Source organism: Pararge aegeria, chromosome 9 (assembly GCF_905163445.1).
Source record: "Pararge aegeria chromosome 9, ilParAegt1.1, whole genome shotgun sequence".
Lineage (NCBI taxonomy): Eukaryota > Metazoa > Arthropoda > Insecta > Lepidoptera > Nymphalidae > Pararge > Pararge aegeria.
Genome location: NC_053188.1, coordinates 14,119,933 through 14,136,946, shown reverse-complemented (window position 1 = coordinate 14,136,946; position 17,014 = coordinate 14,119,933). Strand labels below are relative to the sequence as shown.

General features: G+C 34.5%; 1 protein-coding gene across 12 annotated transcripts in view; it reads right to left on the bottom strand.

Annotated features, from left to right (window-relative positions):
• The window catches only part of LOC120626133, a 130,732-nt gene that overhangs the window by 61,901 nt on the left and 51,817 nt on the right, over positions 1-17,014 (bottom strand). For 11 of the 12 annotated variants that reach the window (XM_039893418.1, XM_039893425.1, XM_039893419.1 and 8 more), the window contains 6 exons: positions 10,907-11,084; positions 9,627-9,729; positions 7,612-7,733; positions 5,512-5,666; positions 3,896-4,066; positions 967-1,015 (listed from right to left, as the gene is read on the bottom strand). In XM_039893418.1, the coding sequence (XP_039749352.1) occupies positions 967-1,015; positions 3,896-4,066; positions 5,512-5,666; positions 7,612-7,733; positions 9,627-9,729; positions 10,907-11,084 (778 nt within the window). The remainder of the gene's footprint in view (positions 1-966; positions 1,016-3,895; positions 4,067-5,511; positions 5,667-7,611; positions 7,734-9,626; positions 9,730-10,906; positions 11,085-17,014) is intronic. The other variant, XM_039893423.1, reaches the window with a different exon arrangement.

The window sequence follows — 17,014 nt, the reverse complement described above, 5'->3', positions numbered from 1 at the left end:
AGTTTTTAAGTGGCTTTCTTTAAGATATTCTTTTTATTATAGTGTTCCGGTATAATAAACAGAATATCTTGAAGATACCTCAGGTGAGATTGCAGTCAAGGGCTAACTTGTAGTGGAATAAAAAAATAAAAAAAGGATGTTAGGGTCCAACGTGGGTCTATTAATAATATTATGAAAACTAAGAGAGGTCATTGAACCTTATTCTGAGATACAGAATAATGTATCAGGGGCCCAAATCTGCAGTATTTTAAAGTTTATATTAAATTGCTGCAGCAGTGGTAGCCCAGTGGGTAGGAATACGACTTCACTTTCGGTGGGGCGATTTCGAATCCCAACTGCACCTCTAACTTTTCAAGTTATGTGCGTTTGAAGCAATTAAAATATCACTTGCATCAACGGTGAAGGAAAACATCGTGAGAAAACCTGCATACTGTTCTCCATAACGTTCTCAAAGGTCAAATGAGAAGTCCATCCGCGCTGGGACAGCGTGGTGGACTTCGGTCATAACCCCTTCTCATTGTTAGTGGAGACCCTTGCCCTGTAGTGGGCCGGTAATAGGTTGATATGATGATGATATTAAATTTAACTAAAATCTAACATTAAATTAAAACGTTTACGGTCTATTAGGTATTATTCAAATAAAGTTTTAGTACGTGCCCAATTACTTAGGTACCATAAGGTTTTTCTTAATCAATCAGTTAAGAAAAAAACTTGCACTGCTGATCGTAAAGATGCTCCAACTTCTTTGACTATTGGTTGTACTTGCTATGTTAATATTACTATTAGTAGATAAGAATAAAAAGTATTATTTTTGTAGATACTTTTTGTCACTGATCAAACCACAGAAAAACAACTGCAAAAGCAGACTTGGACCTACAAAACCTAGGTTTATACTTATGAGTATAAAAATTTTGTGTAATATTTTTTTAAAGTAGTTAACTTGATGTATATGAAAAAAATACGCACCTTCTCTCCATCCGTCGATAGCGCCGGCCTTCCTTGTATTATTGACTACCTGAAAACAACAAAGACACTCATTACACTTTTCACTGTCACTCTACTTCATCGAGATTAAGTAATAAGTAAAAGGCATTAAGTTATTAACCATTTTAACTGTTTAAAAATCATATTATCATAACACGAGGAGACCGTCCAACGTCAATACACGTTAGTAAAATGTCCCTTAACGTAGAGACAGCTTAAGATGCACGGGAGTAAAAACGCGAGACTTATCTGAAGATAAATCAAACCACTCACTTCGAAATCACTGTAAACTAGGTTCCATGTTTTTTGATTTATGCACCGTGCCGCACTTTTCTAGTAGGATTTAAGAAATTGTTAGACACAATATACTTAGCTTTTTTAACAGATTGAAAGAACGCAATACACGTGTTGATTAAAACAAACTCTACTTTAATCTAAACTAACTTGAAATAACTACACGGAAAATTAATTACCGTAAAAGGGGTCATTAAATTGCTAAATAACGAGGAATATACGCAATAGATGTACGTTTACAATCTCTTTTTAGTTTTACTCAATTTTATTATAAAAAATATCATCACCTGTTATTATAACTTTTTGGTAAAGTATAATTGAAACGTCTTTTATTTAAATTATGATATACCGGAGAAAGTATTATGCTTAATATGAGAATATATATTTTAAGTTTTGTTTGTTAAATAAAATTGAAATTCAGGGTCCACCGTAAAGTATTTATGTGAAATATGAAAACAAATTTATTAACGAAAATTTGTAAATAAATGAACTTAAATGTTTTTAAGCAGGCAATTTAATTTTACTTGTGTATAACAGTTGTTACAGTTAACAGCTGATAATGATGGATCGCAAAAGTTTTCCCTGGATAAAAAGTATATTATTAGTAGTAGTATTAGTATGGAAGCTTAGATGTGTAATGAAAATATGTACCTAAATATTTCGTACAAACTATATATCCCGAGCGCATTATCTCGTGTGTTCCACGTGAATGCACTCTGCAGTGATATTTTAAGCAAACGGCACTCGGTTTCAAAACCAACAGCCCTGAAATAGATGAAGTATGACCCACTTCAGACTTCATAGAACAATATATCTTTTGTTTAGCGCTTAGAGCATATTTTTGCATATCAAATATGTATGTGTGGTAAACGAGAATTTTGACTAGTTCATAAAGTTGGTGGTGGCTAAAGAAAGTGAATTAATTCTGTGGTAAGGTAAGCTACTTCCGGAAAGTGTTGCATCGTTCGCCATCGGTATATACCCACGATTTTTTTCATTCATATTTATTAGTTTATTTCAATAGTACTGAGTTTCAACAATTTCGAACCTTTTTAAAGCATTTATTAAACTTCACTTGTGTGTGTTTTTAGACAATTATACTTTACAAATAAGCATAGTATATAATATTTTTTTTATATCTTCTAAATTATGCAACTAAATAATTCATACGCACTAATGGATAAAGATTTCTAGTAAAAAAAATATATTTGTAGTACATGGTTTTTCGATATACTCGTATATAAAATCAGGGCTTTAAACTTTTAATAGGTATCCACTTGTTTTGAGCTTTTGTGTATCCTAGTTTAAGATTAATTTAATCGTAGTCGGTTTTCAAAGTCAAAGTCAAAGTCAAAGTCCAGAATATCTTTACTCAAGTAGGCCCATAGTAACACTTTTGATGCGTACATTACACGTTAATAAGATGATGGCGATAACAATATTCGTAACGTAAACTTAAAACTAAAGGTTCGAGGGTTTCACACGCGTCCTGGTCTAAAAAGAAGCCCAGAACAAAATTAGCCGGGTGTCTTTTTTCGTTATCACCATCTCACATTGTCATTTAAAATTATTAGAAGGGCAACCTGGTTAGAGCAATAATTCACACCAAGTTTTTTATCGATTACGTAGTCAATTATACTATAATAGGACTTTTCTAAACTTTAATGTTAAACCATAGTGCGACTAGATAGTAATAAAAAGTTGTCTGCAGAATTCCGGGCAAGCCTCTTATCGGGGTTGTATTAGAATTGGCACCCTTATAACGTGTGTTGGGAAAGTATATCCAAAATAAAATTGCTTTCATGCCAAGTTTAGGGATCAACGGTGAAGAGCATCAAGAGTTCTTGATGTTATTTATTTAGTTATTATACTGTTCAGACACAAATGTTAAGATTCGCATGTGGACCGAGAGGTAGTTTGTACTTAGTACAATATTAAACCAACCGTGAATTGGACTAAGTACGAAATGGACCAATCGCAAGGTAGGTGAATGTACGAAATGTAAATTGGAGCCAATCGCAATAACCTGGAGTTAACCTGTTTAGTATTTATTTATCATTTATGATCATCTTAAGCCTAATTAACGTTTCATTGCTGGGCACAGATCTCCTTTCTGATGAGGGGGCCTAAAAGCGCATATACCCACCACGCTGCTACAATGCGGGTTGACGGACTTTAGCGATTACTATAAAATGTTAGCAAGAATAACCGCGAACAAATGCTTAACATGCATTTCGAGGAACGGATGTGACCACTGCTAAGTTCTAACCGATGGCTGGTAAATGAACCTAGAACCTTGTGATCCGAAGTTGAACATGCTATTCCAATGGTTAGCATCTGTGGTCTAGTGACCAACGCGTCATTTAGTAATCCATGCAATGAAGTAGTTTCATGTGGCATCATACCGAAAAGGCAGTTGCGGAAACAGCCACGCTGCTCTAAGGCCTGCTGACGATGGCTTAACGTGTTCTCCGAGGCAAGAATGTGACACCCCAATTCTCAATTTCCTAACTCTGGAGTCTCTGGTACTGAGAAAATATTGTTAGAAAAAACCCTTCACCTAACAATCTCACTTACACCTTCTTCGCTGTTCTAAGGTTTTCATCAAGGTACTTACTTGCTTTGCACTTTTAGAATCGATAGTCTTCACAGAGGGATACTGAGGTCTCGGCAGTTGATTGGTTTGGAAGGTGTATTTCCCAGGAGGCTTCTGAGGGTCTACGGCCTGGCGAGGGGTTGAGGTAGCTCTAGAACCGGAAAGCTCCGCTCTAGGTGGCTTTCTTATGTCCTGCAAATTAGATAAACCTTGATAAAGGTGTACGAAAACATTGTTAGAAAACCTCCATGCTTGAGAGTTCTTTGTAATGGTACTCAATAGGGTGTGGAGTCCACCAATCATCATTTAGTCAGCGTTCTGGACTACGGCCTAAAATCGTTTTTATTCGAAGACTTGTGCCCTGAAGCGGACCGGTAATGGGTTGATTCTTTGTAATGAGGGTTTTATATTTCAGCGGCATGGGGTTTTAAGCACTATCCCTCGCTACTTTGACACAGAAAGCCTTTGCCCAGCAGTTAGGTAGTATTAGTGGTTGATGAGGCGTATTAAATTTGACTGTTTGTTACGAAGTGACTACGAATCATGAGGTCTAGCCTGCGTTTTTGTTTCCGAGGGTGGTTTTTTGTTTCTTTTATTGGTAATTTACTAGCGCTTGACCTTGACCAATATCACCCGATGGAAAGTTCTGATGTGGAACTCTTGTTTAAAAGATATCCAGGTCGTAAACTTAGGAAACACAGAACTCGGGAGGGCGTTCCAAATCCTAGACATGCATATAAGAATAGATGATGCAAAGATTTGTGCGAGATTTTGGGATATTAACAACATACGCCTGGTTTCTCGCGGTTTCCGAGCACACACTTATTGTTATCAAGGTATTGGTTGTTTCGGCCAAGAATTCCTAGTGCCTGGAGTTAGAAATAAGCTTTGTTCATTTATATGCCTCGCAGAGCACGTGAAGGCGACGATCCCGAGTATTAATCAATATCACTAATTCAATATAATCATAAAAACTGGCCCACCAATTAGTGTAATATGCATCCAGAACTGTCTGTAATGCGTCATTATCAGTCCAATTAATATCCCCTGGGACTGGGATGTTAATTTTGATTTTGACTTTGATGTTTATGTTGATTAAGTATATATGACGGCCGATTGGCGCAGTAGGCAGCGACCCTGCTTTCTGAGTGGGCCGTGAGTTCGATTCCCACTGGAAAATGTTTGTGTAATAAACATAATTTTTTTCAGTGTCTGGATATTGAACGGTATAATAAGTATTTATGTATGTGTATTATTCGTAAAGATATTCATCAGTCATCTTAGTACCCATAGCAAAAGCTACGCTTACTTTGGAGCTAGATAGCGATGTGTGTATAGTCGTAGTAAATTTATATTTATTCATTTATATTTATTTTTATATTTATATTTATATTTAAATTTATATTTATATTTATATTTATATTTATATTTATATTTATATTTCTATTTATATTTATATTTATATTTATATTTATATTTATATTTATATTTATATTTATATTTATATTTATATTTATATTTATATTTATATTTATATTTATATTTATATTTATATTTATATTTATATTTATATTTATATTTATATTTATATTTATATTTATATTTATATTTATATTTATATTTATATTCTGACTTACTTGGTGAGGATACTGCTGTGGCTGATAGGTCAGTATAACCGTTTGTTTTGTGACAGGCTTAGGCACCCCACCGGCACCCACGATATTTGTAACACCGTTGGACGACACCTGGGTGGCCAGGAGTGGCAAGTTATAGTGGTTTGTACTTTTCTTATCTGAAAGAGGAACAGTTCATCAGGGTAGGTACAAAACACGGGAACTATTTTCGATGGACTGAAGTTTCTAGGAATTTATTGGTAGAACCTGAAGTGGCATTTGAACATGCGCCAACGTCTCGAGGAGCCAACTTCAAATAAGTGTGTGCAAACTATACCTATCACCGCGTCGGTGGTTCGGCTTCCGAAGCGATGATACCGCATTGGGTAGGAGCTAGACTTGGGTGGGCCGAGTTCGAATCCCAGCTAGCACCTCTAACTTTTCTGAGTTATGTGCTTTTTTCAAGTGACCAAAATATCACTTGCTTCAACGGTAAAGAAAAACAGCGTGAGGAAACTTGCATGCCTGAGAGTTCTACATAATGTTCTTAAAGGTGTGTGGAGTCCACCAATCCGCACTGGGTCAGCGTGGTGGACTACGGCCTTAACACCTTCGCATTGTGGGCGGAGACCCGTGTTCTGTAGTTTGCCGGTAATGTATTGATGATGATGAAATATAGATATATAGGTACTTCTATACATTAGTGCAAAATTGAAAAAAAAAAATGATCAGTAGGTAATGTTTACAGTCGTGTTGCATGTCAGATGTGATGCTGCCAAAAAATTCCTAGTCCTAGTCTGGAAAGTGACGGGAAATGTGTGGTGTTATTGGTCCCCTAGTTCTTATTCCGGAGAGCACGTAAAGCTGCCGATTCTGTTATTAATAAGTACCTACTGACATAGTTATGTTAACAGTTGCCAACTCACATTGTAGGATCTAGTTAACTAAATAAATATTTTCAAATGACAATGTAAGATGGTTATAACAAAAAGAACGCCCGGCTAAGTTTGTGGTTGGTTTTTAGGCCAGGGCGCGTTTGGAACCCTCGTAGCCTTCACTACTCACTAATATATACATTTTGTCAAAAGTGCCATCTATGTGGCTATTTTAATAAAGAAATTTTTGACATGACTTGACTTGACTAACCTCTACTTTCCTCATTCCTAAGAGTAGGCAGTAGGTAACCCAAAACTACAAAACAGAAAATAATTATATCTACGGAAGAAAATAATTATATGACATCTAGATATAATTATATTTTAGTGTATTTAAAAACACTTAGACATATATAATCATAAAAATAAATTTCTGTTTCTTGCCTTTGTCGACTCAATTTATCATTGTGTATTGTGTAGACCGAATAAAGCTATCGGAATTTTATAAATCTAACTAATAAGATAAGATTTATTATTTATACCAACCATGTTAGTAAAACAATAGGATTGTTAGACGTAGAAAATTGTTTTCCGGCCATATAAAGATATGTATATCCAAATAATATGGTTCGTTACATCATCTAAAAGTTCTGATGCATTGAATTGAATGATAGATACCTACCTACTTTACTTTTATACTTGTATAAACTACATTAAGGCATTAAGTTTGATTTTGTAACTAGTTTCATAGTTGGTATGCAATATAGACTGAATATCAACGAAAACTTCAAGTCTGAGTAATACCTATATATATTCATTTATTATTATTAACTGGAACGGCTAGAAGCCAATTACACTAATTACAAAGTAAAAAAAAGTGTGTGCGGGTAACTTTTACGCACGATTGAAGTAAAACTTTTATCATTATTTATTGATGAAAGAGTAAAATTTTCCTGGGAGTCCGCCATTTCATTTTTATATTCACTATTTCATTTTATATTCTATTTAAAATTCACTCATATCACTTTACCATTTACAAATATTTTCATTTGTTAAATAGAATAATTGGAAGTATAAAATTGAAGGTTAGATCAGCACATGTCACCTGCACACCTTGTCATTGAGTATTATGGAATGTCGCAATTAAATAATAATTAAACAAGTATATTTATTCTCAAATAAATTGGTGCCGGAATAATCTATTAATGGACTGTTCATTTTATTTACAATTTGAAATTAGAATACGAACCTAACGTATTATTATTGATGGCGGTTTCCTTATCCTTAACTGGTGCGCTGAATGCCTCCTCAGCAGGCACTTTCACGTCGGCCACCTTGGCTGTTTTGCTGTGCGGTTGCCTGAAACCGAACCTAGGGAATTAAGGAGTTACTGTCAAATTATTACAAGAAGGTGTCGCATAAAAATTTAATATTTAAGCGAACGATATAATTTTTGCTTGCATAAGCTAAGCTTACGTTTTTTTACGCCATGCCGTAAATAAACAATAGGTGTAAGGTTTCTGTGTACATAACATAATAACCAAAGGTTGAATAGTATATATATAAGTAGCACTACAATAGTAATAGTAGCACTAGGTTATTACATTCAATTATAAATTAATGTTCATAATTATGTACATAATGAATTCGATCACTTACTTGGGTAAATTAATCGCCTGATAAAATTTATTAGCAATATTTTTTTGAAACAAATTTGCCTTGTAATCATGGTTATATTTTTTAAAATAGACATCTTAATTTTCGTAATACACATGCAATCTATTATTTAAATGACTGCGTTAGAATGTCTGATTACCAATGTTTGTCATGTATTATTATTACTTAGTTACTACTGATTTAATTGGATTGAATTGTGATATTTGTCGGAATATACTTATGTGGAATATATCTATCTACTTACACAAATAACTTAATTAATGCAAATTTGAAGGCCGGTATTTTAATACTTTAAATTGTAACGAACGTCAGTCAATTTCGTAATGTTGGATTATGTGTTAATAGTTTCCAGAGTTACTGACTAACTTGGATAAAATATACTAACATATTGTAATCATTATTGAATTCGATTACATATTGAAAAATAATTTGTTAATGTATATCGAACGTGAATGAAAAATGAAAAGTATATTAAGAATTCTGGTTTATTGCCTGAATAAGAAAGTGGCTGTAGCTTTAGAAGAGAGAAGAGAAGGAACAGAGCAAGGAGATTATCGTGACGTTACGACATTTGTCGGTCAGTGTTTACGTCAAGTAAGTAGGTATGTATTAACTATTGCTACGTTCGTATCTAGTATTCACAATTGTATACAATTAAACGTAAAAAGTTTAACGATTGTTAGAATAGCAAAATTTTAAAGAGCTTTCGTCTTAACTTACTTGAAACCTATTGCTTAAAATCCGAAAGATTTCACGAGACAATCGATTGGTTGCAATTCATCAAAGAAATTTATTCATAGCATTGCCTTAAAAATAAAATAAAAATTGCGGCAGATGTAACAAGCTCTTGCGAAACCGGAACATAAAAGTTGTTTTGGGTGTGGCTATAAATAATTGCTTACTTCGATATGTTTTCATTTTTTATCAACCAACGCAACGAAAGTGCTAAAGGATGTAGATTTCCTTTTGTTTATATCATTATCATTTCTTGATTGACTTTCTACTTCCTGTTACCTAACAGATTACTATTTTAATGTGACAACACTTTTTAGTTTTGCTCTCTCTAGATCATTTGCTTATGACGTAATTAGTTTTGTAAACAATAGATATTACCTGCTTCATGAATGAAACTTTTTTTCCTCTTTAATGTTACGATACACATAAACTGATGCATTGCACGTATATCTTTCAGATTTGATCTAGACTAGACTATTATTGATAATATTAATTGAGCTATGTTTGACCGTCTACAATTACGTACGCCTATGAAAAAATTTACAATTAAATATTATTTAAATGCTTCAATTATTAAACTTCATTGTAGCAGCATCAGTACCTACGTAAGCAAAGATGGACGAATATTTAGCATTTACGGAAGCATTTTAAGCGAAGCAATCAATCAACCTTAATTGTCTAATTATATACTTTTTTATCAATGTTGTTAGCTCGCACTTATTATCACTTATGGAGCCGCTTAGCAAGAATGCTACTGGCATATTTGACAGGAGGACTTAGTTAGGTAACTGTGGTGCCATACCAATGAGTATAGTAACATGCAGATGTAAATTATTGTAAAATAAAATTTACCTATTTGTACGTAGTGGTTGCCCCGATATTTCCTTCCGTGGCCGTGCGAGGGGCGTCGAACGACCGGACAACACCTCTTCTGGACGAAGATCTTCCGTTGAACCTGTACATAAGTCAAAATATTTTTAACCCTTTCTGCTTGAACAAGCCTATCTCAGCAACAAACAATCCATTTAAAAAATATTGTTAGCGTTAGACAGTCGAACCACTCTGGCCAAGTGCGGACTGGTAGACTTCAAAGGCATTTGAAATTGATGGCAAACTCTCAGGCATGCAGATTTCCTCACGTTGTTTTCCTTCACTGTTAGAGCATGTAATATTTAATTGCTTGGTGCTTGCATGTAATATATAATTAAGATTTACATGTCATATATTATGACTAAACATGTATAACTACAATGTTTTATGCAAATAAAAGAATTTGAGTTTGAATTTGAATTTGGATTAAAAACGCACATAGCTCCGAAAAGTCGGAGGTAGAATAGATATGCGTGCCGGGGATAGAAAAGGAGGCAGGGATATCACGTTGAATTTAACGCGACGAAAATAAGAGAGAGTAGAAACAACTAAATATGCTTATAAAACAACAGACATAAGCTTTCTCATTCATACAAACAGTGATGAAAGTTAAACATCTAGAATTTTACTTTGCCCTATCTATGCTTCTCTTAGTCCTTCCTAATATTATAAATGAGAAGAGTTTGTCCTTTCTTCACACCCTAACTAAGGAATCAACTTGATTTTTGGCATAGCGTTTTTTTAAAGGAGTGAAAGTAACATAGGCTACTCTTAGCAAAATAGGAGAAAAACACAAATTAAAGAAATTCTACCTCAGCTTACAAATCGAAGCAGCTAGATATATCTATATCAAATGAGTTTTGTTTGTATTAAATACTAAGTCATTCTTCAGTTTATTAATTTATTTGATACAATTAGGTACTTTTAAACCTTTTTTTAAAATTTGTAATTTATTAAAAATTTTTATTAAAATTTCTAACTCTGGTTAGTTATATTATACTATAATAGGTATAGTAATAACGCAACCATTGACGCGGCTGTTTGCTCAGTTTGATACTGGAGCCGACTGAAAATCTGCTCTTTTTACCATTTTGTTAAATAATAACGTTCAATATCTTTTATTAACAATAGAGTATGGCAATTAAGGATTATTATTTATTTAATATTATTTACATTTTATCCCAGGATAACAAACGGTTCCCACGGGATTTGCAAAAACCATAATTGACGCTGACATTCGTGGAAAATATTTGTCATTTTACCTCCATTTCCATTTTTATCGTGTGACTTCTGCTTCCTGCGCGCATTGTCATCGGCTCGCGATGTGCTGGCGGGGCGACGTCGGAAACCAAAAGATGTAGCGACGCCCCGGGTTTGCTTGTTGCCATTCCCGTTTGCACTTTTCTCCCTCTTCTTTGCACCCTTCGACTCAGAGTGACCCTGGAAATAAGTTTCTAATATGAAGTCTCCCATAGCTTCCGCTATATTTGGCTTTCTTATGTCCTGTACAACTATTACTACAGGACATAAGAAAGCCAAATATAGCGGAGCTTTCCGGCTACGAGGTACCCCAACCCCTCGCCAAGCCAAAGACCGTCAGAAACCTCCTGGCAAATACACTTTCCAAACCAATCAACTGCCGAGACCCTAGTATCCCTCCGTAAATACTATCGATTCTACAAGTGCAAAGCAAGTAAATACCTTGATGAACACTTTAGAATAGCGAGGAAGGTATAAGTGAGACTGAGTGGCCACGGGTTCGAGACCCTGCAATAGACAATTTAGGAATATATGAGGTACTAATTTTAAAATGTAGGTACTAATCATAGATTCCTCAAATAGGTACTAATTCCTTCAGTTTCCAATCCAAGCCAAACTGTCAAAGAGTAATTTCATTTATTTATTGCTTTCATGTATATAATTCCTTACACATTGTATATAAATATACAAAGTGTAAGGAAATTACGAAAAACTGTTGAAGGGTGCATAACTATATTTTATAAAGAATCACCCTGTAAAAATATTGAATCAAAAGAAGCATATTTATTTTTGCATATAAACTAATTCAAAACATTGTAAGTGCTTATGACAACCCTATTGAAGATAAAATGCCGAAACACGCATAGTACCTACACTACGCGACGCGTACCTAATAAAGTGACAGGAGTCACTTGATTTTACTTTTGCATGTAGTGGGAACTTTAGGGCTGTATCTGATTTATTTCAGCTAGTTTACAAACTTATAATATGCGTCGGCCTAGAAGATGTACTTAAGAGTAGGTATGTGGATCGTTGAGTTTGATTGAAAATATAAATTGTAAAGGCATCAGAATTAACAGACATTTAAAATCGTTTGTAGTTAGTATTGGAAATTATGTATAGTGTTATAGATAAGTGTATGCTAGCAGCTAGCATATTTTTAATTCCTACTAGAATTAATTTTTTTTTCGATCAGGTTCTATTATAAAAACTTGCACTGAGTGTTTTTTATTAAGAATTAAGACGTGTGAAACTTATTGTATCTATAAATAAAAAATAAACCGGATTACAATAGGTCGGTGGACCTCGCTCGTCGAGGCTCTGGAGATGACTAGCCGATTGTATTCATTGTGTAATTTATGTAAAATTATCTTATTATCCGTCCGTAATCAGAAATCACGTATGATTACTTTATAAGTAAAACTACTGACTTACCTATATCTAGCATCGATTTTTATGGAATTCGGCATAGAGATAGTTTGCATATTTAAAACAGACTTAGGATACTTTTTATCCCGAGAAAATAAAGTGTTTATCCAGGATTTACTAAAATATTTATATAGTAGGTATTTGCTAATAACGATTGGCTCGGTAATGAAATCGATCTTGACGAAATCACATTACACATATATTACTTGTATCCTAGAAACGAAGATATAATTTTTATGCCTGTATGCCAAACTTTAAGAGTTTGAAAGATATGTATTGCACCAATAATTATATTTTTGTTAAGTCAGTGAGCCAGTGAGGTCCGAATAAAAATTTGCAAAATTCAAAATTAAAAATTGTTTTATTCATGCCGACCGTATCACAGGCACCCATGAAGCGTTTATACATTTAACATATTAGCACTAATGTTAGGTGATGGTGATAACTGCATTCGTTAACCTAAAACTAAAGCTAGGAGTTCCAACCGCGCCCTGGTCTAAGAAGAGCCCGCAACAAACTTAGCCAGTTTTGTTTTGTTATCACCATCTCACAGTGGAGTTAATGTTTAGCTATGAAGTTAGAGCAATTCATACCCAAGCTTTTTTATCATACATGTAATCCTTAATATTATAATAGGATTTTTCTATAAGCTTACGTTTAATAAATTTTGAACTTATTGAAAGACATCTTAAGTAATAAGTAGGTAATCGAAATTAATAGGTAGTTTAATTTAGATTCATCAGATTTTAGATTAGATCTAGTATTGCTCTCCTTTAACAACTGATCCCTTTAGATAAGGGTAGCATCTCGAAATTAAATATAATTTAAATTTTTAAATTTATTTAAAGTATCCACAGCGCTAGAACGATAACTACCGAATTAGTAACACTACCGTTTGCGGATTCTCAACGCTGGATAAAATATATTCAAAACAATATAAACCCACAAAAGTTAAAACATTAAAAATGTAGAGAAATTTCATGCATATTAAATTGATTTAAGCAAATTCTAACTAGAAGGTCTACTCGGTTACAGCTCACAAAGTCAAGTTTTAAATTTTTATTACAGGATACGTTGCCGGTTAAAACATTTTTTTTGTCTAATACCGGTATTCTATATCCTAAAAGATTGTGGAAATATTTTTTAGTCGGAAATAAAGCAATAAACGCCTGGGAAGGTAAGTGCTTAAAAAATTCAACGGCGTGCGAAAGAATATGCATAGGAATTCCGCCTTGGTTTAGTCGAAATGTTTTCACTCATTTCTAGTAGAGGGCAGTATAAACCGTCGCAGCAATCGATTGCATGCAGATCGCAGCGGTTCAATATTTTGGTATAAATAGAGTTGCCGGGACACAAGTGGCAACAAAAATTCAGGTTGTGGGTAGATATTTGTAAATGCGTTCAAAAGTTCATGACATTTCAGCCCATATATTACAGGCAATCCATTGCTGGAGAGATCCGTCGCTTCAAAACTACTGTCCCCACACGTGCAATCGGTTGCTGCGAACGATTGCTATGCGTCGTTTACACATGGCATCTCAGAAAGCTCGTGCAAGTAGAAACACTTATGCAAATAACATGTGTAAATTGTTTACACCTGTTACTTGTGCAAGTGGCATGTGCCTGTAGATTGTACCAGTAACTCGTGCGACTTCCTTTTGCCATTAGCCCGGAAGAGTTTGCGCGACTTACACGAGTGTACTTTAAAGTGGAAACAGGCCAGATGGTATGCAATCTCTGAAATTGCCTTAATAAGTATATCGATAATCTGTGGCTTGCGATATAGCTTGCGACGGGTTGCCATGCGATAAATTGCCCCGTGTAGGGAACCTTAACAATCCGGAGGTAGGGCTTACTCACAAGTATCCACATAGAATATTTAAGCAACATCGATTCTATTCGAATGAGCCTGACTTGAATAGTTAAATCGAGTGTCATGTATTTAATCCGCACCAGTATTTTTGATGTGAAATATCTAATGTGGCGGTGGTCACGACGCGTCACCACTACTATCGTTAGAGCAGTAACTAATAAAGTATTTTTTTAATTTTTAATTCTTAGTTGTAAATAATACTTTTTTTAGTTATGCTATATTATTTATTTCCTACAGAATAAATAATATAGCATAACTAAATGTTGTTGCATAAAAACCATGTTTTTAAAATTTTATATAAGTAGGTATATTTGAATGTAAATAATAAGTAGGTACATTAATATCAGCGTAGAGTAGTATCGCCTAGTAAAACTGTTTTGCTAGGCCTGCTCCGCGGCGTATTTTTTAATTTTTTTATTGGAAAATGAAACGCTCTACCTTTCGTGCGCGGTAGGTACAATTATTTATTATTTAAAGGAAATGTACCAGGAATATCTCACGGGTAATTAAGAAGTAGGATCGCTTTATGCATTTGCCGACTGAAACAATAAACGTGATATCTACCATAATTTATTTTAAATTACCTACTATTAACATAACACTGTCTATCGCGTGAAAACAGTCTCCTAAAACAGGAAAATAAAAGTATTTTCTATCTGTCTGCATCTTTGAATAAGCAAAAGTTTTATAAAATAAACAAAAGCACGCTGTCCAGTCACTAATTTTGTATTCTAACGCATTACGAAGTCCGTCCTCGTGTATTCCCTTAAGAGATAGCCGGGTGCCGACCCCATACATAGCAGCGTTAGGCCAAATACAGAACAAAATAATTTACATAGCATTAAAGATTAATGTAGCGATATAAACCTTAGTAACGAAATTATTACCGTATTTCCAACTGAGGCACGTAATAGCGTAACTACAAATGTTTCCGTAAACAGTTATATCGTAGGATCATTGACATTATTCAAGGACTGTTTCGGACGATGTGGTCCTGGTACTTTCGTTCCAAATGCGCCTTTGTATCTACAATAGATTCATCATCACCATCATCATTATATGTGATAACTGGCCATAACCCATTACTGGCCTAGTACAAAGCTACAAGATCTACTCCAACAATGAGAAGGGGTTAATTCCGTAGTCCACCACACAGGAACATTGCGGATTGGTGAACTCCGCACGCCTTTCAGAACATTGTTGAGAACTCTCAGGCATGTTCCTTACGATATTTTCCTTCATCGTTGAAGTATGTGATATTTTAATAATAAAAAAGCACATAACTTAACTAAACACTTCTGTTATACTCAACTAAACTTAATTGACAAATCTAAAAGAAGTGCTTTTCCTTTCCTTACTTTTGTCAATTTTCCCCGCGGTTGATTTCTAAAACCTGTCAATTTAGTTTAGCTTAGAGATTTATATACAGAACTGGCACCATTGCCAGCCCATTCTGAATAATCTCAGTTTTGTCTTCATCCTTTTAGTTCTAAGTAAATTTCCGAAATTAACTATTAGAAATAAGTCAGATTAATCAACCAAATACAAACATTATAATTGTTTATTTCAGTCGGGGGATAGGTAAGCTGACTGCCAATCTCTCTGTTGGTAGTGACTCTAGCTCTAGAAATATTCTCGATTCAAGGCTCGATTAGTCAAGTAAACCATTAACAGAAGATATTGTATCCTACCTGCAAATGTCAAATTGAAACTGTATTATATCCTTAGTATTTTTGTCTATCTATTATCTAAACAATGACACGTTTAAACAAAAAGGCTGTGTTATATATAGGTACTTAACTTAAGTATATATAAGTAGTAAGGAAAGTAGGTACACCATACAACTGTGCATTATCTTAGGTACGCTATTGCCATGGCAGTCAGGTTACGGTTTATTTTATTTTTTTACATAATTCATTGTTCAATATACAATTACGTATGGGATCAGAAAAAGCGGTGTCCATTCTTAAAGGTATTATCTCATTAATATGTTGAAACAAAAATACGAGTAACCAGTACCACTGATTACTTAATATCATCGTGAGAATAGTGCAAGCAAACGATACTGATACCATCACAACAGTCGTGGGAGATATCATGATAATTAATTTTCGGTACTACTATCTACTGCGCATTCAAATGCTCCGTGTTATGGTGCATGAAATTGTATTGCTTCACAATCGCAGGTCAAAACATCGCCATTGTTCTTTAAAGGTGAGAGGGGAACCCAACTATATTGTTTAAAAAGTAATACAGCGATTACGTTATAGGTACTCACTAATTTACTTGTTTGGAAGTAGTTTGGAAGATATCTACGAATCCCCTATGGGACTTTAATATATAGGAAATTGAAAATATTAAATTTCTTCGTTAGATTGCAGTGCAAATGCAGCCTGTATGCACAGATACTAAATCATCATCCGTCATCATCTTCAAACCATTACCGGCCCTCTACAGAGCATGGATCGCCTCTGGGAATGAGAATGGTTTAGGCCGTAGTGGCGTAGTTGTAGACGCTGGCCAAGTGCGGATTGGTAGACTTCACACGCCGTTGAGAACATTATGGAGAACTCTCAGGCATGCAGGTTTTCTCACGATGTTTTCCATCACCGTTTAAAGCAAGGACTGGAGTGAAGTGTTGGATTGCAGTTCAAATGAGTGCACACAGATAGATACTAAATACTAAGACTAATTAAAAAACATAAAAAACACGTGTGGTGACTTAAAACCGGTTGTTAACAAAGCAGAACTAAGTAAATTCATAAGGAAGCTCTAAGCAAAGGTCACGAACAGTCCCCGCTTAGCACGC